The sequence below is a fragment of the Coregonus clupeaformis genome, unplaced genomic scaffold (assembly GCF_020615455.1).
Source record: "Coregonus clupeaformis isolate EN_2021a unplaced genomic scaffold, ASM2061545v1 scaf0216, whole genome shotgun sequence".
NCBI classification, from domain to species: Eukaryota; Metazoa; Chordata; class Actinopteri; order Salmoniformes; family Salmonidae; genus Coregonus; species Coregonus clupeaformis.
In genome coordinates, this window is record NW_025533671.1 from 37,048 (window position 1) to 63,145 (window position 26,098).

The 26,098-nt window shown below is 44.5% G+C and overlaps 1 protein-coding gene across 1 annotated transcript in view; it reads left to right on the forward strand.

Annotated features, from left to right (window-relative positions):
* Positions 1–3,144: 3,144 nt before the first annotated feature.
* Positions 3,145–26,098, forward strand: part of LOC121577852 (phosphatase and actin regulator 3-like) — a 66,838-nt gene continuing 43,884 nt past the window's right edge. The window contains exons 1-8 of the mRNA XM_045214209.1: positions 3,145–3,625; positions 8,711–8,863; positions 9,314–9,388; positions 9,566–9,709; positions 12,161–12,385; positions 13,859–14,087; positions 14,778–14,968; positions 16,943–17,096. Of these exons, the coding sequence (XP_045070144.1) occupies positions 8,713–8,863; positions 9,314–9,388; positions 9,566–9,709; positions 12,161–12,385; positions 13,859–14,087; positions 14,778–14,968; positions 16,943–17,096 (1,169 nt within the window). The 5' untranslated portion in view covers positions 3,145–3,625; positions 8,711–8,712. The remainder of the gene's footprint in view (positions 3,626–8,710; positions 8,864–9,313; positions 9,389–9,565; positions 9,710–12,160; positions 12,386–13,858; positions 14,088–14,777; positions 14,969–16,942; positions 17,097–26,098) is intronic.

Here is a 26,098-nt window from a genome sequence, read left to right on the forward strand (position 1 = left end):
CTTTGGATTTGAAATGATACCACTTTTTGAGTGAGAAAGTTATTGTAATGGTGAGTGTTTAGCATGTCTGGCGAGGGGGTATAATATTTGTGTGTCTGTAATTTTATTTTATTTTCCCCCCACCTTTATTTAACCAGGTAGGCCAGTTGAGAACAAGTTCTCATTTACAACTGCGACCTGGCCAAGATAAAGCAAAGCAGTGCGATAAAAACAACAACACAGAGTTACATATAGGGTAAAACAAAACATAAAGTCAAAAAAATACAACATAAAATATATATACAGTGTGTGCAAATGTAGCAAGTTATGGAGGTAAGGCAATAAATAGGCTATAGTGCAAAACAGTTACAATTAGTATTAACACTGGAATGCTAGATGTGCAAGAGATTGTGTGCAAATAGAGATACTGGGGTGCAAATGAGCAAAATAAATAACAATATAGGGATGAGGTAGTTGGGTGGGCTAATTTCAGATGGGCTGTGTACAGGTGCAGTGATCGGTAAGGTGCTCTGACAACTGATGCTTAAAGTTAGTGAGGGAGATAAGAGTCTCCAGCTTCAGAGATTTTTGCAATTCGTTCCAGTCATTGGCAGCAGAGAACTGGAAGGAATGGCGGCCAAAGGAGGTGTTGGCTTTGGGAATGACCAGTGAGATATACCTGCTGGAGCGCAGACTACGGGTGGGTGCTGCTATGGTGACCAATGAGCTAAGATAAGGCGTGGATTTGCCTAGCAGTGATTTATAGATGGCCTGGAGCCAGTGGGTTTGACGACGAACATGTAGTGAGGACCAGCCAACAAGAGCGTACAGGTCACAGTGGTGGGTAGTATATGGGGCTTTGGAGACAAAACGGATGGCACTGTGATAGACTACATCCAATTTGCTGAGTAGAGTGTTGGAGGCTATTTTGTAAATGACATCGCCGAAGTCAAGGATCGGTAGGATAGTCAGTTTTACGAGGGCATGTTTGGCAGCATGAGTGAAGGAGGCTTTGTTGCGAAATAGGAAGCCGATTCTAGATTTAACTTTGGATTGGAGATTCTTAATGTGAGTCTGGAAGGAGAGTTTACAGTCTAACCAGACACCTAGGTATTTGTAGTTGTCCACATACTCTAGGTCAGACCCGTCGAGAGTGGTGATTCTAGTCGGGTGGGCGGGTGCCAGCAGCGTTCGATTGAAGAGCATGCATTTAGTTTTACTAGTGTTTAAGAGCAGTTGGAGGCTACTGAAGGAGTGTTGTATGGCATTGAAGCTCGTTTGGAGGTTTGTTAACACAGTGTCCAATGAAGGGCCAGATGTATACAAAATGGTGTCGTCTGCGTAGAGGTGGATCTGAGAGTCACCAGCAGCAAGAGCGACATCATTGATATACACAGAGAAAAGAGTCGGCCCAAGAATTGAACCCTGTGGCACCCCCATAGAGACTGCCATAGGTCCAGACAACAGGCCCTCCGATTTGACACACTGAACTCTATCTGAGAAGTAGTTGGTGAACCAGGCGAGGCAGTCATTTGAGAAACCAAGGCTATTTAGTCTGCCAATAAGAATGCGGTGGTTGACAGAGTCGAAAGCCTTGGCCAAGTCGATGAAGACGGCTGCACAGTACTGTCTATTATCAATCGCGGTTATAATATCGTTTAGGACCTTGAGCGTGGCTGAAGTGCACCCATGACCAGCTCGGAAACCGGATTGCATAGCGGAGAAGGTATGGTGGTATTCGAAATGGTCGGTGATCTGTTTCTCACTCATCATTATTCACGATTCATTCAAGACTATCCATAACCACGGTAGCATCCACATTAATGTAGAAGAGTTTAGAAACATGTTCTATTATTTTTCACAATAACCCAAAATTACTCAAAAATGACACAATACATTATTTACCATTCATTTCTATTGGGCACAAAATAATCTGAAACACAACCGAAACAAAACAGCAAATGCATCCAACAAGTTTGTAGAGTCAAACACATGATGTAGTCATTGCCTGCTAGGAATATGGGACCAAATACTAAACTTTAGACTACTTTAATACACATATAAGTGAACTTGTCCCAATACTTTCGGTCCCCTAAAACATACAAAAAGTGCTGTAATTTCTAAACGGTTCACCGGATATGGATGAAAATTTAATGTGATTTGGAAGGAGTCAGTCGCATAACCTCTCACATAATACGTTGCATGGACTCACTCTGTGGGTAATAATAGTGTTTAGCAAAAATGTGGCAAAGAAATTAACTTTATGTCCTGAATACAAAGCGTTATGTTTGGGACAAATCCAACACAACAACACATCACTGAGTACCACTATTCATGTTTTCAAACATGGTGGTGGCTGCATCATGTTATGGGTATTGCTTGTAATCATTAAGGACTGGGGAGTTTTCCAGGATAAAAAAAAGAAATGGAATGGAGCTAAGAACAGGCAAAATCCTAGAGGAAAACCTGGTTCCGTCTGCTTTCCACCAGACACTGAGAGATGAATTCACCTTTCAGCAGGACAATAACCTAAAACACAAGGCCAAACATACAATGGAGTTGCTTACCAAGAGGACAGTAAATGTTCCTGAGGGGCCTAGTTGCAGTTTTGACTTAAATTGGCTTGAAAATCTATGGCAAGACTTGAAAATGGCTGTCTAGCAATGATCAACAACCAACTTAACAGAGCTTGAAGAATTTTAAAAAGAATAATGTGCAAATATTGTACAATCCAGGTGTGAAAGCTCTTAGAGACTTACCCAGAAAAACTCACAGCTTTAAACGCTGCCAAAGGTGATTCTAACGTGTTGACTCAGGGGTGTGTAAATTATATAATTCTGTATTTCATTTTCAAAAATGTCTATAAACATGTTTTGACTTTGTCACTGTGGGGTATTGTGTGTAGACGGGTGAGAAAAACAACATTTAATTTTTATTTTGAATTCAGGCTGTAACACAACAAAATATGGAATAAGTCCAGGGGTATGAATACTTTCCGAAGGCACTGTACATTTCATTGACTTGAATTACAGTATATTATTCCAGTGTGAATCACCAAAAAAAAAAACGTTAAACTCAGTTATTAATGCATCTTAAATCCAATCGGTGTTGACTGGCCTCTGGTCCATGTGGCTGAGAGGGGCGGGGCAGGCAGACTAGCAGCAGCAGCAGAAATAGCAGGCTGACAGATTGGAGCAGGAGTGGGCTGCAGTAGTAGGTTGTTGGGGGGATGATGTAGCAGGACTGCGTTACGCGGTTGAATAAACAGCTTCGTCTTCTTGGGACTGACTGATTCTGCTGAGTACGTTGCCTGTTGGCTCCGTGACGAGGGTCCTCTGACTGCCCTCTCCTCTCGCCCTCTCCGTTCCTCTCCTCTCCGTTCCTCTCCTCTCCGTTCCTCTCCTCCCGTGACGACGGTACAGGATTCACTCACTCCTCCGACTGCCCTCTGCTCTCTGTTCCTCTCCTCTCCGTTCCTCTCCTCCCGTGACGACGGTACAGGATTCACTCACTCCTCCGACTGCCCTCTGCTCTCTGTTCCTCTCCTCTCCGTTCCTCTCCTCCCGTGACGAGGGTACAGGATTAACTCAGTCCTCTGACTACAGACTAGACCCTGTCCTCTTCAACTCATCGGACTGATTGGAAGGTACAGTACATGTATGAATATGAGTGCCTATTCGGTGTAATGTCTTGTCTAGGTTAGATGGTTGGGTGGTAAACATACGGTAAGTAGCCAGTCTGGCCGGCCAGGGAATAGAGAGAGAGAGAGAGAGAGAGAGAGAGAGAGAGAGAGAGAGAGAGAGAGAGAGAGAGAGAGAGAGAGAGAGAGAGAGAGAGAGAGAGAGAGAGAGAGAGAGAGAGAGAGAGAGAGAGAGAGAGAGAGAGAGAGAGAGAGAGAGAGAGAGAGAGAGAGAGAGAGAGAGAGAGAGAGAGAGAGAGAGAGAGAGAGAGAGAGAGAGAGAGAGAGAGAGAGAGAGAGAGAGAGAGAGGATCCTCGTGTTGTCCAGAGAGAGAGAGAGAGAGAGAGAGAGAGAGAGAGAGAGAGAGAGAGAGAGAGAGAGAGAGACTCTAAATGAGTCCCACGAGGCTGATTCAGTGTCTGGTAATGCGCTTGTCAACGGAGATAATGTGATAACTGCAAAGTATTGGAAGTTTGTGTGTGGGTTGTTTGTGGTAGGTAGGTAGGTATCTATACAATAGGCCTCTACAACAGGTCTATACAATAGGTAGGTAACAGTCAGACATCTTCCTTCCTCTACTGAAACCCAACATTCAGACATCTTCCTTCCTCTACTGAAACCCAACAGTCAGACAGCTTCCTCTATTCAGGCTGTCAGATGAAAAACACATTATAGGGATTCCTCTCCTGCATAATGTATAGCCAGGCTGTGATTGGTTAATATCTGGTTGGCAACAGCAGCAGACTAGTTCCTCCTGCTTCTCATGCTGCCAGCCATGTGTGTGGTGTGGATATGTGGTGTGTGTGTGGTGTGTAAGTGTGTGTGGTGTGTAAGTGTGTGTGGTGTGTGTGTGTGTGTGCTGTGTGTGTGGTGTGTAAGTGTGTGTGTGTGTGGTGTGTGTGTGTGGTGTGTGTGTGGTGTGTAAGTGTGTGTGTGGTGTGTGTGTGTGGTGTGTAAGTGTGTGTGCTGTGTGTGTGTGGTGTGTGTGTGTGGTGTGTGTGTGTGTGTGTGTGTGTGTGTGTGTGTGTGTGGTGTGTGAGTGTGTGTGCTGTGTGTGTGTGGTGTGTGTGTGTGGTGTGTGTGTGCTGTGTGTGTGGTGTGGTGTGTGTGTGTGCTGTGTGTGTGTGTGTGGTGTGTGTGTGGTGTGTGTGTGTGGTGTGTGTGTGTGTGTGTGTGTGTGTGTGTGTGTGTGTGGTGTGTGTGTGTTCGTTATGCCACTGTGCTTCTCTCTGCTGCAGCATCAACAGTACTGCTGTCACCATGGCAACAGGGAGGGCTCTGACCCCCCGGAGTGTAGTAACCATAGTAACAATGTACAGGCTGCAGGCGTGACCTGGATTCCACACTACGACTGTTGTTCTACCGTTTTAATGCCATTCAAACTAGTGTGTTAGTAGTTATTGTGCTATAGCTAGGGACTATGTTTTGGTTAATCATGTCATATGACCTGGATTTTAAAATGTATTAAATAAAAATAAATGAAGCAGTTGACTGAGGATGGAGCTGGACCATCTGACATGAAAAGAAAAGGGGACAGTTTGATGAAAAAGCTTTAAATAAAGGTTCAAATTCAGGTCATGTGACAGGATCAACCAAAACACAAGCGCCTACCTATACCCCATTCACACTGCCACTGTACTGTTATGATAACCCCCATTCACACTGCCACTGTACTGTTATGATAACCCCCATTCACACTGCCACTGTACTGTTATGATAACCCCCATTCACACTGCCACTGTACTGTTATGATAACCCCCATTCACACTGCCACTGTACCGTTACGATAACCCCCATTCACACTGCCACTGTACTGTTATGATAACCCCCATTCACACTGCCACTGTACCGTTATGATAACCCCCATTCACACTGCCACTGTACCGTTATGATAACCCCCATTCACACTGCCACTGTACTGTTATGATAACCCCCATTCACACTGCCACTGTACTGTTATGATAACCCCCATTCACACTGCCACTGTACTGTTATGATAACCCCCATTCACACTGCCACTGTACTGTTATGATAACCCCCATTCACACTGCCACTGTACTGTTATGATAACCCCCATTCACACTGCCACTGTACCGTTACGATAACCCCCATTCACACTGCCACTGTACTGTTATGATAACCCCCATTCACACTGCCACTGTACTGTTATGATAACCCCCATTCACACTTCCCCATTCACTCTACTGGTTAGTTATTCTACTGTTAGTGTGTACAGTGGCTTGCGAAAGTATTCACCCCCTTGGCATTTTTCCTATTTTGTTGCCTTACAACCTGGAATTAAAATATATTTTTTGGGGGTTTGTATCATTTGATTTACACAACATGCCTGCCATACTTTTTCTTGTGAAACAAACAAGAAATAAGACAAAAAACAGAAAACTTGAGCGTGCATAACTATTCACCTCCCCCAAAGTCAATACTTTGTAGAGCCACCTTTTGCAGCAATTACAGTTGCAAGTCTCTAGCCACTGGGATTTTTGCCCATTCTTCAAGGCAAAACTGCTCCAGCTCCTTCAAGTTGGATGGGTTCCGCTGGTGTACAGCAATCTTTAAGTCATACCACAGATTCTCAATTGGATTGAGGTCTGGGCTATGACTAGGCCATTCCAAGACATTTTAATGTTTCCCCTTAAACCACTCAAGTGTTGCTTTAGCAGTATGCTTAGGGTCATTGTCCTGCTGGAAGGTGAACCTCCATCCCAGTCTCAAATCTCTGGAAGACTGAAACAGGTTTCCCTCAAGAATTTCCCCATCCATCATTCCTTCAATTCTGACCAGTTTCCCAGTCCCTGCCGATGAAAAACATCCCCACAGCATGATGCTGCCACCACCATGCTTCACTGTGGGGATGGTGTTCTCAGGGTGATGAGAGGTGTTGGGTTTGCCCCAGACATAGTGTTTTCCTTGATGGCCAAAAAGCTCAATTTTAGTCTCATCTGATCAGAGTACCTTCTTCCATATGTTTGGGAAGTCTCCCACATGCCTTTTGGCAAACACCAAACGTGTTTGCTTATTTTTTTCTTTAAGCAATGGCTTTTTTCTGGCCACTCTCCTGTAAAGCCCAGCTCTGTGGAGTGTACGGCTTAAAGTGGTCCTATGGACAGATACTCCAATCTCCGATGTGGAGCTTTGCAGCTCCTTCAGGGTTATCTTTAGTTTCTTTGTTGCCTCTCTGATTAATGCCCTCCTTGCCTGGTCTGGTAGTTTTGGTGGGCTGCCCTCTCTTGGCAGGTTTGTTGTGGTGCCATATTCTTTCCATAACCCCTTGCTTAGTGGTGTTGCAGACTCTGGGGCCTTTCAGAACAGGTGTATATGTACTGAGATCATGTGACAGATCATGTGACACTTAGATTGCACACAGGTGGACTTTATTTAACTAATTATGTGACCACTTTTCCGTTATTTGTTTTTTCGAATTTTTTTAAACAAGTTATATTTTTCATTTCACTTCACCAATTTGGACTATTTTGTGAATGTCCATTACATGAAATCCAAATAAAAATCTATTTAAATTACAGGTTGTAATGCAACAAAATAGGAAAAACGCCAAGGGGGATGAATACTTTTGCAAGGCTCTGTATAGTCCCCATTCACTCTACTGGTTAGTTAGCGGAACTGCTTTCTAGTATTGCATGGCTTCTATTTAACCTCTAAGGGATCGGTGTCCCGTATACTGGACGGTTGAGCTAACGTGCGCTAATGTGATTAGCATGACTGTTGTAAGTAACAGCAAACTTTCCAGGACATAGACATGTCTTATATGGGCAGAAAGCTTAAATTCCTGTTAATCAAACTGCACTGTCCAATTTACAGTAGCTATTACAGTGAAAAGATACCATGCTATTGTTTGAGGAGAGTGCACAACAACAAAAAACGTATCACGGCAACTGGTTTGATACATTCAGTAATCTTGCTCTGATTTGTCATCCTAAGGGTCCCAGAGATAAAATGTAGCATAGTTTTGTTTGATAAAATCAATTTTTATATTCTAATGTAGGAACTGGGTTCTACAGTTTGAACCCCTGCTGTCTTTCTGTGTGAAAGTATGATGATCCATCATGTATGACATTCCTGGGAGTGTGTAAACTTACATTTTGTATTACCGTAACATTTTTGAATTTTCTCTATACTATAGTTATGTACTTGAAAATGTATCAATTGACCAATTCCGCACATTTGGGCAGATACAAAATAGTCCAGAATTGCAATAGTCGAGACCCATGAGGCGGCGCTCAATTGGCCCAGCGTCATCCAGGGTAGGGAATGGCCGGCAGGGATGTAGCTCAGTTGGTAAAGCATGGCGTTTGCAACGCCAGGGTTGTGGGTTCGATTCCCACGGGGGGTTCAGTATGAAAAAAAAAATTCATAATGTATGCACTCACTAACTGTAAGTCGCTCTGGATAAGAGCGTCTGCTAAATGATTAAAATGTAATGTAAATGTAATGGATCAATCTGAAACATTGCACACACACTGACAAATAAATGTGTATGATTTCAGATCGGTCTTCCTTGGAGAAGGGTGTAATTGCTGACGGCAATGAGGGGCGTTTTCTGACATAGGCTTTTCTTGATATCAAGTTACTCCCATTGATGCTTGCCATTGATCTGTGGCCATTTCTTTCGCGTCGGCGACAACAGTTGTTGACAACTGTAGCATTGTAGCTAAGCCTAACCCTAACCCTTTTCCTAACCTTATCCCCAGTCTCCTAGCCTGCCACGCTAATCCACCTGACCTCCCATGTTAATGATCCTAACCTGGCACATGAGTTATTCTAACCTGCTATGTAAACAAACCATCTGTGTGGAGAAACCATCAGTCTCATAACACCGGAACTGACCAATGGCACGTATAAATGAGCGTTTCCTGATATCAGGGAACACCCACATCAAGAAACACCCAGAATTGCGGTCTGAAATGACACCAAATTCCTTAATTCAGACGTTGACTCCATACTACAGACGTAGTTCCCTGTCAGTCCTCTAGGTTGTGCTGTGTTGTTAACTCAGAGGTCCTCTCCTCTCCTCCCAGTGATGGAGCAGCAGCGGGGTGTGGGCCCTCCAGGGGGTGTGGTGTCGGGGGGGTGGACCCCGTCCGTCAGGAGGAACAGCAAGCTGGCCAGTCTGGGACAGATCTTTAAACCATGGAAATGGAGGAAAAAGAAGAACGAGAAGAACTCCACAGGTGAGAGACGAGATGAGACGAGACTAGACGACACGAGACGAGACGACACGAGACGACATGAGACGAGACAACACGACACGAGACGACACGACACGAGACGAGACGACACGAGACGACATGAGACGAGACAACACGACACGAGACGACACGACACGAGACGAGACAACACGAGACTACATGAGACGAGACGACATGACAATAGATGAGACGAGACGACATGACACGAGACGACATGACACGAGACGAGACTAGACGACACGAGACGACACTTTGATCACAGAGCCCTAGGTCTCAACATGACTTCCTGTCCCCCCCCCCCCCAAAAAAAGGTCAAATAAAGGTTAAATACAAAAAATCGAATCTAATCTAAAACGACTGAGTGTACATTTTTGGTATGTTACCCCAGAGGGAATCGAACCCACAACCCTGCCGTTACTCTGTGTGTTTCAGCTTTAGAGAGGAAGACAGCGGCGCAACAGACTCGGGATGAACTGGCCAAGAGGGGCTTGGAGGGGATTGAACCAGGTACACACGCACATGAACACATACACACACACACAAATACACACACACAAATTCACACACAGCATCCAACCCATTATAACAAAATAACATGTTATTTTCATGTGTATAAAAGTATGCAATGTTGCCGCCTTCTGTCCTTGTGTGTGTGTGCGTGTGTGTGTGTGTGTGTGTGTGTAGAGTTTTGTGAGGCGTGTGGGGGGGTAGAAGACTCGGACACTCCCAGCCAATCAGACGCAGAGGAGAGAGAAGAGGAGGAGCCTCTGGCGCCCCTGGCAAACACCTCAGAGGACCTGGTCAGCGATGAAGACAACCCCTCTACAGGTAGGACCTATGACCTCTGAACCCTGACCTCTAATCTCTAGGGTTTTAGCGTATCAGAGGGCGTGTTCGAGAGCATCAAATCTGTGATGCATTGTGGGTAAATTGTGACTGACTGACTGATCTACAAATTGTATATTTTTATACAGATTTGTATTTGTTATTCACACATCCATTACCCCCTCTCTCTCTTCGGAGGACACATATCTTTTTTGTTTTTAGAGCTTTTCTGCTACATATACATACATTTGCCATACATGGTACTTTTACATACAACAATCACATAACGATAACACATTACTGAACATAAGCTCTTTAATCCCGCCCCTCAGCCACCCTCAGCCCATCCCACCTATCACCATACACCACCCCTCAGCCCATCCCACCTATCACCATACACCACCCCTCAGCCACCCTCAGCCCATCCCATCTATCACCATACACCACCCCTCAGCCACGCTCAGCCCATCCCATCTATCACCATACACCACCCCTCAGCCACGCTCAGCCCATCCCACCTATCACCATACACCACCCCTCAGCCACGCTCAGCCCATCCCACCTATCGCCATACACCACCCCTCAGCCACGCTCAGCCCATCCCACCTATCACCATACACCACCCCTCAGCCACCCTCAGCCCATCCCACCTATCACCATACACCACCCCTCAGCCACGCTCAGCCCATCCCACCTATCGCCATACACCACCCCTCAGCCACTCTCAGCCCATCCCACCTATCGCCATACACCACCCCTCAGCCACGCTCAGCCCATCCCACCTATCACCATACACCACCCCTCAGCCACGCTCAGCCCATCCCACCTATCGCCATACACCACCCCTCAGCCACCCTCAGCCCATCCCACCTATCACCATACACCACCCCTCAGCCACGCTCAGCCCATCCCATCTATCACCATACACCACCCCTCAGCCACGCTCAGCCCATCCCACCTATCACCATACACCACCCCTCAGCCACGCTCAGCCCATCCCACCTATCACCATACACCACCCCTCAGCCCATCCCATCTATCACCATACACCACCCCTCAGCCACGCTCAGCCCATCCCACCTATCACCATACACCACCCCTCAGCCACTCTCAGCCCATCCCACCTATCACCATACACCACCCCTCAGCCACCCTCAGCCCATCCCATCTATCACCATACACCACCCCTCAGCCACGCTCAGCCCATCCCACCTATCACCATACACCACCCCTCAGCCACCCTCAGCCCATCCCATCTATCGCCATACACCACCCCTCAGCCCATCCCACCTATCGCCATACAGCACCCTCGTTTGGTTTCCATGTGCCACATATTTTTAAATTGTGCGGTGATGTTTTACATAAAAAATTATCGCATAGTAGCCACAGATTGTGAGCCAAAGAATAATAATAATAATAATGATGAGTAGCTGATTAAGATGCAAGGTGATTTATAGATCAATCAGTTGGCATTTGCCTGCAATGTCGGCTGCAATGTCGAACAAGTCCAATGTGCAGGTTGACTGGTTCAGGACTGCAGTGCTGTGCTGTGTGTGACGGAAAGTTCTCTAAACCACCACTGGGGGGCGACACAGATCGTTGAAGTCAGCTGTGCTCTCTACTGCTTAGCAGCTGAAACACTGCAGTTACACCATGAATCAGATCTAACACAGGTTGCCTCCCAAATGGCCAGGGCCGGATTACCGAATGGGAACGCAGGGCACGTGCCCCGGGACCTCCGACCTCCAGAAATGTGGGGTTTGGGGGACCCCTGGAGGTCGGGGGACCCCCAGATAGCATATGGTAGCAAAATGTGTAGAATTGCAGGACATTAGCTTTAAAACTGCACCGGGGCCCCAAATGTGGTAGTCTGGCTCTGCAAATGGCACCCTATTCCCTATGTGCCAGGCCCTGGTTAACAGCAGTGAACCATATGGGGAATAGGGTTGCCAGGCCCTGGTTAACAGCAGTGAACCATATGGGGAATAGGGTTGCCAGGCCCTGGTTAACAGTAGTGAACCATATAGGGAATAGGGTTGCCAGGCCCTGGTTAACAGTAGTGAACCATATAGGGAATAGGGTTGCCAGGCCCTGGTTAACAGTAGTGAACCATATAGGGAATAGGGTTGCCAGGCCCTGGTTAACAGTAGTGAACCATATAGGGAATAGGGTTGCCAGGCCCTGGTTAACAGCAGTGAACCATATAGGGAATAGGGTGCCATTTGAGACCCACAGGGACAGAATGGGAGCTAACAGTAACCCACAGTAACCCACAGTAACCGAGGTAACCCACAGTAACCCACAGTAACCAAGCTAACCTGATCAAGCAGGATCAAAGAGTTCGACAGAAAACTGTCCTAAATATTCTGAACGAACTATGTATTTCCAACAAAGCACTGTGTTTTTTGATGTTGTTGTTGTTGTTTTTGTTGTTGATGTTGATGTGTGTTTCAGCTGTTGACCTGACGGAAGACACTTTGACAGTGGCAGACCAGAGTGAGGATGGAGGGGAGGAGGACACTGCCCTCTGTGAGCCCTGTGAGGACAGCTCTCTGGTACAGGCTGAGACAGGAGGGGGGCAGGAGACACCTCACCCCATGGACTCCCCACCCTGCCGGGACGGCACCCCGCCACCCCCCAACCTGCCCAAACTACTGACCAGGCTGGGCAGTCTAGAGGGTGAGTCCCAAATCGGCCCCTAGCCCCTGTTCCTGGCCTGTTAGCATGTTAGCTAACTATAACCAGCCTCTGTTACTGGCCTGTTAGCATGTTAGCTAACTATAACCAGCCTCTGTTACTGGCCTGTAAGCATGTTAGCTAACTACAACCAGCCTCTGTTACTGGCCTGTTAGCATGTTAGCTAACTATAATCAGCCTCTGTTACTGGCCTGTTAGCATGTTAGCTAACTATAACCAGCCCCTGTTCCTGGCCTGTTAGCATGTTAGCTAACTATAACCAGCCTCTGTTACTGGCCTGTTAGCATGTTAGCTAACTATAACCAGCCTCTGTTACTGGCCTGTTAGCATGTTAGCTAACTACAACCAGCCTCTGTTACTGGTCTGTTAGCATGTTAGCGAACTATAACCAGCCTCTGTTACTGGCCTGTTAGCATGTTAGCTAACTATAACCAGCCTCTGTTACTGGCCTGTTAGCATGTTAGCTAACTATAACCAGCTTCTGTTACTGGTCTGTTAGCATGTTAGCTAACTATAACCAGCCTCTGTTACTGGCCTGTTAGCATGTTAGCTAACTATAACCAGCCTCTGTTCCTGGCCTGTTAGCATGTTAGCTAACTGAAGCCAGCCTCATAAAGCTAGCTAACGTTAACCAGCCTGCTAGCTTACTAACTCTAACCAGGCTCATACAGCTAGCTATCTACTGTCCAGGCTGGGTAGTCTAAAGGGTCAGTGAGCTAGACTTCACACTGGGGCTGACAGAGGGTTAGCTTGAACTGTCCCAGATCATCATAGTATCTTATCAAAGACAGTACAGTATGAAGATAGGCAGAAACTGCTCCTCCAAATCCCCGATCACACTTGTAGGCGATGTCATGGCGACATCGGGTCTAACGGTTGTCTCGTACCGAACTGCGCATTTGCAGGCTGTCAAATCAAAGGAACTCCTTCGATATAAAGTGGTTTTTGATGAACATGAAAACGTGTCAGTTTGTCAATTTCACGAGGTTGGAGTAATACCATGATCAACTACTTCAGACATTGGCTCTAATCCAGGTTGTGGCTTTAGATTTCGAGAAAATTAACAACTAAGGAAGAATCTTTCACTTCTCTCACCCCGGCCTGGTTCTGTTTGGTCTGTTTCACAAGCGTTCCCGGAAGTCTCGCGATGTTACGCCTCTGGGTTTAGAAACTCTGTGATCTTATATCTTATAAGTAACACTATATCTGATAACATATCCTCACCCTATCCCGTGAAGAAGTTTACCAGGACCTTCACCATTACGGGTATATTAACATTAACATTTTATTCTTCCCCTCTATTTGGGTCCTAACCTAGAGAGGAAGAGATCTCCAGCCACTCTACCCATGACCTTCACCATTACATTAACTAACATTATCATTATATTATTCTTCCCCTCTATTTGGGTTACATTAACTAACATTATCATTATATTATTCTTCCCCTCTCTACAGGTCCTCACCCCTTCCCTAAGTCGGATCCTAACCTAGAGAGGAAGAAGTCTCCAGCCACTCTACCCAGGAACTTCACGTTACCCAGGACTACCCAGGGTTCCTTGCTGCGAGGACGGATCTCCACCCCTACCGGTTCCCCCCACCTGGGGCTGCTGCACCCCCCACCGCCCCCCAGCTGCATCATAGAGGAGCTACACCGGGCCCTGGCCACCAAACACAGACAGGACAGGTAGGACACCAATCAATCAATCAATCAATCAATCAATTACAAAGCATAGAAAAGACAGGTAGGTCACCAATCAATCAACTACCAATCACAGACAGGACAGGTAGGACACCAATCAATCAATTACCAAACACAGACAGGACAGGTAGGACACCAATCAATCAATCAAAAATCAATCAACCAATCAACCAATCAATCAATTACCAAGCACAGACAGGACAGGTAGGACACCAATCAATCAACCAACCAATCAATCAATTACCAAGCACAGACAGGACATGTAGGACACCAATCAATCAACCAATCGATCAATCAACTACCAAGCACAGACAGGGCAGCTAGGTAGGACATCAATCATTCAACCAATCAACGAATCAATCTATCAATTCATCAAACAACTAATCAATTAATCAATCAAATGCATTTTACAAACCCCAGCAGTTGTTACAAAGTGCTTATACAGAAACCCAGCCTAAAACCCCAAAGAGCAAGCAATGCAGAGGCAGAAGCAGAGTGGCTTGGAAGAAACTCCTTCCATCAGTCAATATCCAAGCACAGACAGGACAGGTAGAGGTATGTGAGTTAAGTGCCTTGGTGTAGGGCACAACGGTAGGGGATTGTTGTTAGCCCCCCAGTTGCCAGATCAAGTCCCTCTTTTATTTGAAGCTATCTATCTGCTCTGTCGTCCTCCAGTTTCCAACCCAAGGAGATGAGCTCTTCTCCGAAGCGCCGGTCCGATGGTCGTCTGTTGCGTACAGCCAGCGTGGAGAAAGTCCCACCCGGAGGGATGGAGAGAGAGAAGGAATCAGACGAGAACAAGGAGAACAAACGTCTAGACGAGTTCTACAACGACCCTGACCGCTGGAATGACTCCATCATCTCCGGTAGGTCGCTCACACACACACACACACACACCCACACACACTTTTATTTTATTTGAATCCACAAATCATATTACATCATAAAGGATTCAAACACTTCAAAGGTTGTTGATATAAGAACACTTAAGGGAACAGAAAGCACCTTCTCCTCCATACAGCTAGACTGACCATAACAGCTGAAACAGAGCAGTACCTTCTCCATACAGCTAGACTGACCATAACAGCTGAAACAGAGCAGTACCTTCTCCTCCATACAGCTAGACTGACCATAACAGCTGAAACAGAGCAGTACCTTCTTCTCCATACAGCTAGACTGACCATAACAGCTGAAACAGAGCAGTACCTTCTCCTCCATACAGCTAGACTGACCATAACACTGAACAGACAGACCTTCCCCATACACTAGACTGACCAAACAGCTGAAACAGAGCAGTACCTTCTCCATACAGCTAGACTGACCATAACAGCTGAAACAGAGCAGTACCTTCTCCATACAGCTAGACTGACCATAACAAAACAGAGCAGTACCTTCTCCATACAGCTAGACTGACCATAACAGCTGAAACAGAGCAGTACCTTCTCCTCCTACACTAGACTGACCATAACAGCTGAAACAGAGCAGTACCTTCTTCTCCATACAGCTAGACTGACCATAACAGCTGAAACAGAGCAGTACCTTCTCCTCCGTACAGCTAGACTGACCTTAAGGGAAGACAGAGCAGTACCTAGCCAGCCCCACATTTAGGCTCAGCAAGATAACCTCATGTGTGTTTAAGCAGAGCCACTTCTCACCACTTCAACAGTTTGTTTTATTCATCTCCCTCAGAACCTTCATGTTAGGGCCACCTCTCACAGCCTCTAGCTTCCTGAAAACAGGGGAAATGTCAACCATATCAAGCCTGGTTGAATACTCATCGACAAGCTCCTCAACTTGTTCCCCCCACTCACCAGAAACAACACACACACATACACACACGCACGCACGCACGCACACACACACACACGCACACACACACACCCTATGAATGAATTATATCATCAGTATCAAATATTGTTTCCATAAAGTTTATTGTAACTCCATTGATAAAGACAGTGAATGTATAATTTGAGTGATTTGGTATAGCCTACTATAGGTAACTGTCTAGCTGTCTGACCCAGATGCAGCGACATCATGTTCTGTCCTCAGGAAGTAGGCCATAGAGAACAGCAGCTGTTGCTGACCCCAAACACAGTAAGGCCCTGTCCCTAATGCCACCCTGTTCCCTTTATAGTGCACTAGTGTTGACCAGGGCCCGGGAATAGGCTGCCATTTGGGACACAACAGCAGTGTAGCACTAACCCTCTTAATCACTCAGATCCACTCAGACCCACTCAGGAGAGAGGAGAGAGGAGAGAGAGGAGATAGGAGAGAGGGAAAGAGAGAGAGAGAAGAGAGAGAGAGAGAGAGAGAGAGAGAGAGAAGAGAGAGAGAGAAGAGAGAGAGAGAAGAAGAGAGAAGAGAGAGAGAGAGAGAGAGATAGAGAGAGAGAGAGAGAGGGACAGAGAGAGAGAGAGGAGAGAGGAGAAGAGAGAGAGAGAGAGAGAGAGAGAGAGAGAGAGAGAGAGAGAGAGAGAGAGAGAGAGAGAGAGAGAGAGAGAGAGAGAGAGAGAGAGAGAGAGAGAGAGAGAGAGAGAGAGAGAGAGAGAGAGAGAGAGAGAGAGAGAGGAGAGAGAGAGAGAGAGAGAGAGAGAGAGAGAGAGAAGAGAGAGAGAGAGAGAGAGAGAGAGAGAGAGAGAGAGAGGGCTGTGATGCACTATAGCATCCAGTAGATGTCATAGACAAACATTGACTGCTGAGTGTGTGTCTGTGTGTTACTGTGAAAGACAGGGGGTTCCCTCTCGTATAGACCTTATATTAGCTCAGACTGCTGGAATAATGGTAATGACACTTAGTGTGGTAATAATGGTGTGTGTGTGTGTTTTTGTGTGTGTGTTTAGGCACCCTGCCGCGGCAGATGCGTAAGGAGTTGTTAACGGTGAAGCTTCGGAACCGGCCCAGTCAGCAGGAGCTGGTGGACAGAAACATCTTCCCTGTTCGCTCAGACCTGGAGAGACAGGAGATACGACAACACATAGAGAACAAGCTGGCCAAGTGAGTCCCATATCTATCTATCTATCTATCTATCTATCTATCTATCTATCTATCTATCTATCTGTCTGTCTGTCTGTCTGTCTGTCTGTCTGTCTGTCTGTCTGTCTGTCTGTCTGTCTGTCTGTCTGTCTGTCTGTCTGTCTGTCTGTCTGTCTGTCTGTCTGTCTGTCTGTCTGTCTGTCTGTCTGTCTGTCTGTCTGTCTGTCTGTCTGTCTGTCTGTCTATCAATCAAGCTCTCTCTCTCTCAATTGGCTTTATATGGGAAACATATGTTTACGTTGCCAAAGCAAGTGAAATAGACAATGAACAAAAGGGAAATAGACAAGGGAAACATTTGTAAACTTTACATTCACAAAAGTTTTCAAAGAATAAAGACATTTCAAATCTTATATTATTGGCTGCGTCCAGTGTTGTAACAATGTGCAAGTAGTTGAAGTATGAAAGGGATGATAAATAAATATAGGTTGTATTTACAATGTTGTTTGTGCTCCACTGGTTGCCCTTTTCTCATGGCTCTGTTTGTTGGTTGATTCTTTCCAGTGTGTCAAATAGTTATCTTTTTGCTTTCTCATAATTTGGTTGGGTCTAATTGTGTTGCTGTCCTGGGGCTCTGTGGGGTCTATTTGTGTTTGTGAACAGAGCCCCAGGACCAGCTTGCTTAGGGGACTCTTCTCCAAGTTCATCTCTCTGTAGGTGATGGCTTTGTTATGGAAGGTGTGGGCATCTCTTCCTTTTAGGTGATTGTAGAATTTAACAGCTCTTTTCTGTATTTTGATAACTAGCAGGTCTATTCCTAATTCTGCTCTACATGCATTGTTTGGGGTTTTGCGTTGTACACAAAGTATATTATTGTAGAATTCTGCATGCAGAGTCTCAATTGGGTGTTTGTCCCATTTTGTGAATTCTTCGTTGGTGAGTGGACCCCAGACCTCACAACCATAGAGAGTAATGGGTTCGATAACTGATTAAAGTACTGACCATTACTGACCACTATTGACCAATACTGACCAATACTGAACAACACTAACCAATACTGAACAACACTGACCAATACTGAACAACACTAACCAATACTGAAACATACTGACCAATACTGAACAATATGGAACAATACTGACCAATACGGAACAATACTGACCAATACGGAACAATACTGACCAATACGGAACAATACTGACCAATACGGAACAATACTGACCAATACTGACTAATACTGACCAATACTGACCAATACTGACCAATACTGACCAATACTGACCAATACTGACCAATACTGACCAATACTGAACACTACTGACCAATACTGACCAATACTGACCAATACTGACCAATACTACCAATACTGAACAATGACAATACTGACCAATACTGAACACTACTGACCAATACAGCCAATACGACCAATACTGACCAATACTGACCAATACGGAACACTACTGACCAATACTGACCAATACTGACCAATACTGACCAATACTGACCAATACTGAACACTACTGACCAATACTGACCAATACAGACCAATACTGACCAATACTGACCAATACTGAACACTACTGACCAATACTGACCAATACTGACCAATACTGACCAATACTGACCAATACTGAACTACTACTACCTGCAGGTGTGTTCTGTTCAGGTACAGAGTTGAGACAGCCTGTTCTGTTCGGGTCCAGAGTTGACACAGCCTGTTCTGTTCAGGTCCAGAGTTGAGACAGCCTGTTCTGTTCAGGTCCAGAGTTGAGACAGCCTGTTCTGTTCGGGTCCAGAGTTGAGACAGCCTGTTCTGTTCAGGTACAGAGTTGAGACAGCCTGTTCTGTTCAGGTCCAGAGTTGAGACAGCCTGTTCTGTTCAGGTCCAGAGTTGAGACAGCCTGTTCTGTTCAGGTACAGAGTTGAGACAGCCTGTTCTGTTCGGGTCCAGAGTTGAGACAGCCTGTTCTGTTCAGGTACAGAGTTGAGACAGCGTGTTCTGTTCAGGTCCAGATTTGAGACAGCCTGTTCTGTTCGGGTCCAGAGTTGAGACAGCCTGTTCTGTTCGGGTCCAGAGTTGAGACAGCCTGTTCTGTTCAGGTCCAGAGTTGAGACAGCCTGTTCTGTTCAGGTCCAAAGTTGAGACAGCCTGTTCTGTTCAGGTCCAGAGTTGAGACAGCCTGTTCTGTTCGGGTCCAGAGTTGAGACAGCCTGTTCTGTTCAGGTACAGAGTTGAGACAGCCTGTTCTGTTCAGGTCCAGAGTTGAGACAGCCTGTTCTGTTCAGGTCCAGAGTTGAGACAGCCTGTTCTGTTCAGGTACAGAGTTGAGACAGCCTGTTCTGTTCAGGTACAGAGTTGAGACAGCCTGTGGGTGCACTGATTATTGAGAGAGATCAGCTGTTTTATTGAGAGTAACGTGAGAGAGATCAGCTGTTTTATTGAGAGTAACGTGAGAGAGATCAGCTGTTTTATTGAGAGTAACGTGAGAGAGATCAGCTGTTTTAATGAGACTAACATGAGAGAGTTCAGCTGTTTTATTGAGAGTAACGTGAGAGAGTTCAGCTGTTTTATTGAGAGTAACGTGAGCGAGATCAGCTGTTTGATTGAGAGTAAGGTGAGAGAGATCAGCTCTTTTATTGAGAGTAACGTGAGAGAGATCAGCTGTTTTATTGAGAGTAACGTGAGAGAGATCAGCTGTTTTATTGAGAGTAACGTGAGAGAGTTCAGCTGTTTTATTGAGAGTCACGTGAAAGAGTTCAGCTGTTTTATTGAGAGTAACGTGAGAGAGATCAGCTGTTTTATTGAGAGTAACGTGAGAGAGATCAGCTGTTTTATTGAGAGTAACGTGAGAGAGTTCAGCTGTTTTATTGAGAGTCACGTGAAAGAGTTCAGCTGTTTTATTGAGAGTAACGTGAGAGAGATCAGCTGTTTTAATGAGACTAACATGAGAGAGTTCAGCTGTTTTTATTGGAGTAGCGGTGAGAGAGTTCAGCTGTTTTATTGAGGAGTAACGTGAGCGAATCAGCTGTTTGTTGAAGTAAGGTGAGAAGATCAGCTCTTTTATTGAGAGTAGCGTGGAGAGATCAGCTGTTTTATTGAGAGTAGCGTGAGAGATCAGCTGTTTTTTGAGAGTAGCGTGAGAGAGTTCAGCTGTTTTGTTGAAGTCGCGTGAAAGGGTTCAGCTGTTTTATTGGGAGTAGCGTGAGAGAGATCAGCTGTTTTATTGGCGTAACGTGAGAGAGTTCAGCTGTTTTATTGAGAGTAACGTGAGAGAGATCAGCTGTTTTATTGAGAGTAACGTGAGAGAGATCAGCTGTTTTATTGAGAGTAACGTGAGAGAGTTCAGCTGTTTTATTGAGAGTAACGTGAGAGAGATCAGCTGTTTTATTGAGAGTAACGTGAGAGAGATCAGCTGTTTTATTGGGGAGTAGCGTTGAGGAGTTCAGCTGTTTTATTGGGAAGTAGCGTGGGAGAGATCAGCTGTTTTATTGAGAGTAACGTGAGAGATTTCAGCTGTTTTATTGAGAGTAATGTGAGAGAGTTCAGCTGTTTGATTGAGAGTAGCGTAAGAGAGTTCAGCTGTTTTATTGAGAGTAACGTGAGAGAGATCAGCTGTTTTATTGAGAGTAACGTGAGAGAGTTCAGCTGTTTTATTGAGAGTAACGTGAGAGAGATCAGCTGTTTTATTGAGAGTAACGTGAGAGAGATCAGCTGTTTTATTGAGAGTAACGTGAGAGAGTTCAGCTGTTTTATTGAGAGTAACGTGAGAGAGATCAGCTGTTTTATTGAGAGTAACGTGAGAGATTTCAGCTGTTTTATTGAGAGTAATGTGAGAGAGTTCAGCTGTTTGATTGAGAGTAGCGTAAGAGAGTTCAGCTTTTTTATTGAGAGTAACGTGAGAGAGATCAGCTGTTTTATTGAGAGTAACGTGAGAGAGGGTGTGTGTGTGTATGTGTTTGTGTTTGTGTGTGTATGTGTGTGTGTGTGTGTGTGTATGTGTTTGTGTTTGTGTGTGTGTGTGTGTGTGTGTGTGTTTGTGTTTGTGTGTGTGTGTGTGTGTGTATGTGTTTGTGTTTGTGTTTGTGTGTGTGTTTGTGTGTGTGTGTGTGTGTGTGTGTGTGTGTGTGTGTGTGTGTGTGTGTGTGTGTGTGTGTGTGTGTGTGTGTGTGTGTGTGTGTGTGTGTGTGTGTGTGTGTGTGTGTGTGTGTGTGTGTGTGTGTGTGTGTGTGTGTGTGTGTACTGTAGTGTTTACATTCTCCAAGGCCAGCCCTGCAGTGTGTCTTCCATCCAGGCTACTCTCACAGCAGCTTGTGTGTTGTGGTCGTCTGTAGCTCAGCTGGTAGAGCACGGCGCTTGTAATGCCAGGGTAGTGGGTTCGATCCCCGGGACCACCCATACACAAAAATGTATGCACGCATGACTGTAAGTCGCTTTGGATAAAAGCTTCTGCTAAATGGCATATTATTTATATTATTAGTAGCCAGCTATCGGGCTGATGTGAGCCGGTAGCACGACATGGCATGTGTCCCAAATGTCACCCTATTTCCTATATATACTACTTTTGACCAGGGCCCTGTGTAGGGAATAGGGTGACATTTGGAACGTACTTCTGGGTAGCTAGCTGAATATTCCAGGCACAGCCCCAGATTATACACACTGTTAGTATGTCGATATGTCATGCCCAAGTTGCATCAATACCATTCTATTATTATGACAGTGCTGTGTAGCGTATAGTTTTGATCGGATCTGAAAATTCAAGCCTGACCCGGCCTGTGTTCTTTGGTAAGAACCTTGTGGTTCTGTTTTTCGGTTCTACATGGAACCCAGAAGGTTTCTACCTGGAACCATTAAGGGTTCTCCTATGGGGACAGCCGAAGAACCCTTTTAGAACTCATTTTTTTTTCTAGGAGGTGTACAATAAAATATATCTTTATCCTCTTCTGACAAGGATTCTGAACAGGAAACATGTCAGCAGACCAGACTGTTATGAAATACAACACTATTAATACATACTGCATGTGCCCCAAATGGCGTTCTATTCCCTAAGCCCTATGGGGCCTTGTCAAAAGTAGTGCACTATATATGGACTGGGTTGCCATTTGGGAGGAAGTCAGACAGTCATTGTTATGAAATACTGTAGCACTCTAGCTGTTAAAAGCTATATTAAGGACGTGTGTAGGTACCAAAGAGAACCGGGGTGAAATCAATATTCCTGATGACTGAACTGAACAGATGGACAGGCACATATAGGCCTACATTATTGGTCAGAACACTGTGTCAGAACACTGCGATCAGTCTGTCTGCACAGTTTGTTCAGACCGTTACGTTAATTCAGAACTAGAATATCCTGATCTAGTGAGATATACATGGCGGAGACTCAATCAAGCTAGTCGTGTTGACTTCTTTCTTTCATTCTCGTTGGCACCAAAAGTTTAAAAAGTGTTGATAGGGGACAGAATACGGTCGGACCATCATATAATTGGCATATACAGTGGGGGAAAAAAAGTATTTAGTCAGCCACCAATTGTGCAAGTTCTCCCACTTAAAAAGATGAGAGAGGCCTGTAATTTTCATCACCGGTACACGTCAACAATGACAACAAAATGAGTTTAAAAATCCTGAAAATCACATTGTAGGATTTTTAATGAAATTAATTGCAAATTATGGTGGAAAATAAGTATTTGGTCAATAACAAAAGTTTCTCAATACTTTGTTATTTACCCTTTGTTAGCAATGACACAGGTCAAGCGTTTTCTGTAAGTCTTCACAAGGTTTTCTCACACTGTTGCTGGTATTTTGGCCCATTCCTCCATGCAGATCTCCTCTAGAGCAGTGATGTTTTGGGGCTGTCGCTGGGCAACACGGACTTTCAACTCCCTCAAAGATTTTCTATGGGGTTGAGATCTGGAGACTAGCTGAAGCCCTCCAGGACCTTGAAATGCTTCTTCGCGAAGCCACTCCTTCGTTGCCCGGGCGGTGTGTTTGGGATCATTGTCATGCTGAAAGACCCAGCCACATTTCATCTTCAATGCCCTTGATGATGGAAGGAGGGTTTCACTCAAAATCTCACGATACATGGCCCCATTCATTCTTTCCTTTGCCGGATCAGTGCGTCTTGGTCCCTTTGCAGAAAAAACAGCCCCCAAAGCATGATGTTCCCACCCCCATGCTTCACAGTAGGTATGGTGTTCTTTGGATGCAACTCAGCATTCTTTGTCCTGCAAACACGACGAGTTGAGTTTTTACCAAAAAAGTTCTATTTTGGTTTCATCTGACCATATGACATTCTCCCAATCCTCTTCTGGATCATCCTTAATGCCACTCTAGCAAACTTCAGACGGGCCTGGACATGTGGCTTAAGCAGAGGACCGTCTGGCACTGCGGGATTTGAGTCCCTGGCGGCTAGTGTGTTACTGATGGTAGGCTTTGTTGCTTTGGTCCCAGCTCTCTGCAGGTCATTCACTAGGTCCCCCCGTGTGGTTCTGGGATTTTTTGCTCACCGTTCTTGTGATCATTTTGACCCCACGAGGGTGAGATCTTGCGTGGAGCCCCAGATCGAGGGAGATTATCAGTGGTCTTGTATGTCTTCCATTTCCTAATAATTGCTCCCACAGTTGATTTCTTCAAACCAAGCTGCTTACCTATTGCAGATTCAGTCTTCCCAGCCTGGTGCAGGTCTACAATTTTGTTTCTGGTGTCCTTTGACAGCTCTTTGGTCTTAGCCATGGTGGAGTTTGGAGTGTGACTGTTTGAGGTTGTGGACAGGTGTCTTTTATACTGATAACAAGTTCAAACAGGTGCCGTTAATTCAGGTCCGGTGGAGGACAGGCCCTCTTAAAGAAGAAGTTACAGGTCTGTGAGAGCCCAGAATCTTGCTTGTTTGTAGGTGACCAAATACTTATTTTCCACCATAATTTGCAAATAAATTCATTAAAAATCCTACAATGTGATTTTCTGGATTTATTTTTCTCAATTTGTCTGTCATAGTTGACGTGTACCTATGATGAAAATTACAGGCCTCTCTCATCTTTTTAAGTGGGAGAACTTGCACAATTGGTGGCTGACTAAATACATTTTTTCCCCCACTGTACATTACTCTTACTGAATTTCCACGTGGGCGAGGTTATTGGAAATGTAATCAAAGCCTATTGGATGATAATTTAACTAGGACAAAGGAATTTATAACTGTTTTTTTCCGACATAACATAGGTACAGCAAATCCCCTTATTGTATGGGACACCTTTAAATGTGCCTTTAGAGGCCATGCAATTCAGTACTCATCTCGAAAACAAAAGCAATTTAAGTCAAAAGAGTTTATACTAACAAAGGAAATAGAAGGTCTAACAGAACAGATAGATGGCAATAAAAACTGTACCATAGAGGCTCAGAATAAATGAGAGGAAAAACAAAAAGAAATGGAGAAACTTATTCAAGAAAGATCAAGTGTTATATATTATAAAAATAAAGCAAACCTAATGGAATATGGGGAAAATGCACCAAATTGTTTTTTAATGTTCAACATAGGAATGCAACCAAAAATAATTTAATGAAACTGGTTACAATTGACGGAGTCCCCCATGATTCACCAAATGATATTTTGAAGGAGGAAACAAAAGTACTTTAAGCATATGTTTTCATTTCAGTCGCCTCCATCTCCTCTACCTGAAGCTAATTGTAGAGATTTTTTTCTATTGATAATGTAAAGTTAACAGCCATACAGAAAGACTCATGTGAAGGTGAAATTACAGAGGAGGAACTTCTGGATGCAATTAAAGACTTTAAGTCCGGGAAAACTCCAGGGTTGGATGGCATACCAGTCGAGGTATACCAAACCTTTTTTGATATACTAAGAGGACCGTTATTAGCATGTTTTAACCACTCCTATGTTCATGGTAGATTATCAGATACTCAAGAAGAAGGTCTGATTTCATTATTACTGAAACAGGATACAAGTGGAAAAAATAAAGATCCAGTCATTGAAAAAAATTGGAGGCCCCTTACACTTACAATTCTAAGTAAAATGTATAGCGCATAGAATTAAACATTATTCATTTACATTTTTAGTCATTTGCGGGCGGCTCTTATACAGAGCGACTTACAGGAACAATTAGGTTTAATTGCCTTGCTCAAGGAGCACATCGACAGATTTTTCACCTGAGTCGGTCAGGGGATTAGAAGCAGCAACCTTTCGGTTGCTGGCACAACACTCTTAACCATAAGCTACCTGCCGCCCAGACAGGTTTTTACATGGAAGATACATTGGAGATAATATAAGGCAAGTATTGGAAACAATAGAACACTATGGAAAATCTGGGAAACCAGGCCTGCTATTCATAGCAGACTTCGAAAAGGCATTTGATAAAGTACGACTGGGGTTTATATATAAATGCCTGGAGTATTTCAATTTTGGCGAATCTCTTATAAAATCGGTCAAAATCATGTATAGTAACCCTAGGTCTAAAATAGTAAATAATGGCTATTTCTCAGAAAGTTTTAAACTGTCAAGAGGAGTGAAACAAGGTTGTCCACTATCGGGATATCTATTTATTATGGCCATCGAGATGTTAACTATTAAAATCAGATCCAACAATAATATCAAGGGATTTGAAATCCAGGGCTTAAAAACAAAGGTGTCATTGTACGCTGATGATTCATGTTTTCTTTTAAATCCACAACTAGAATCCCTCCACAGCCTCATAGAGGATCTAGATACAATTCTAACCTCTCTGGGTTACAACCAAATTATGACAAATGTACTATATTATGTATTGGATCACTAAAAAATAAAATGTTTACATTACCATGTAGTTTAGCAATAAAATGGTTTGATGGTGATGTGGATATACTCGGAATACATATCCCAAAGGAAATAAATGATCTCACTCCAATACATTTCAATAGAAAGTTAGCATAAATAGATAAGATCTTGTTACCATGGAAAGGTAAATACCTGTCAATTTGTGGAAAAATCACCCTGATTAACTCTTTAGTATCATCCCAGTTTACCTATTTTCTTATGGTCTTG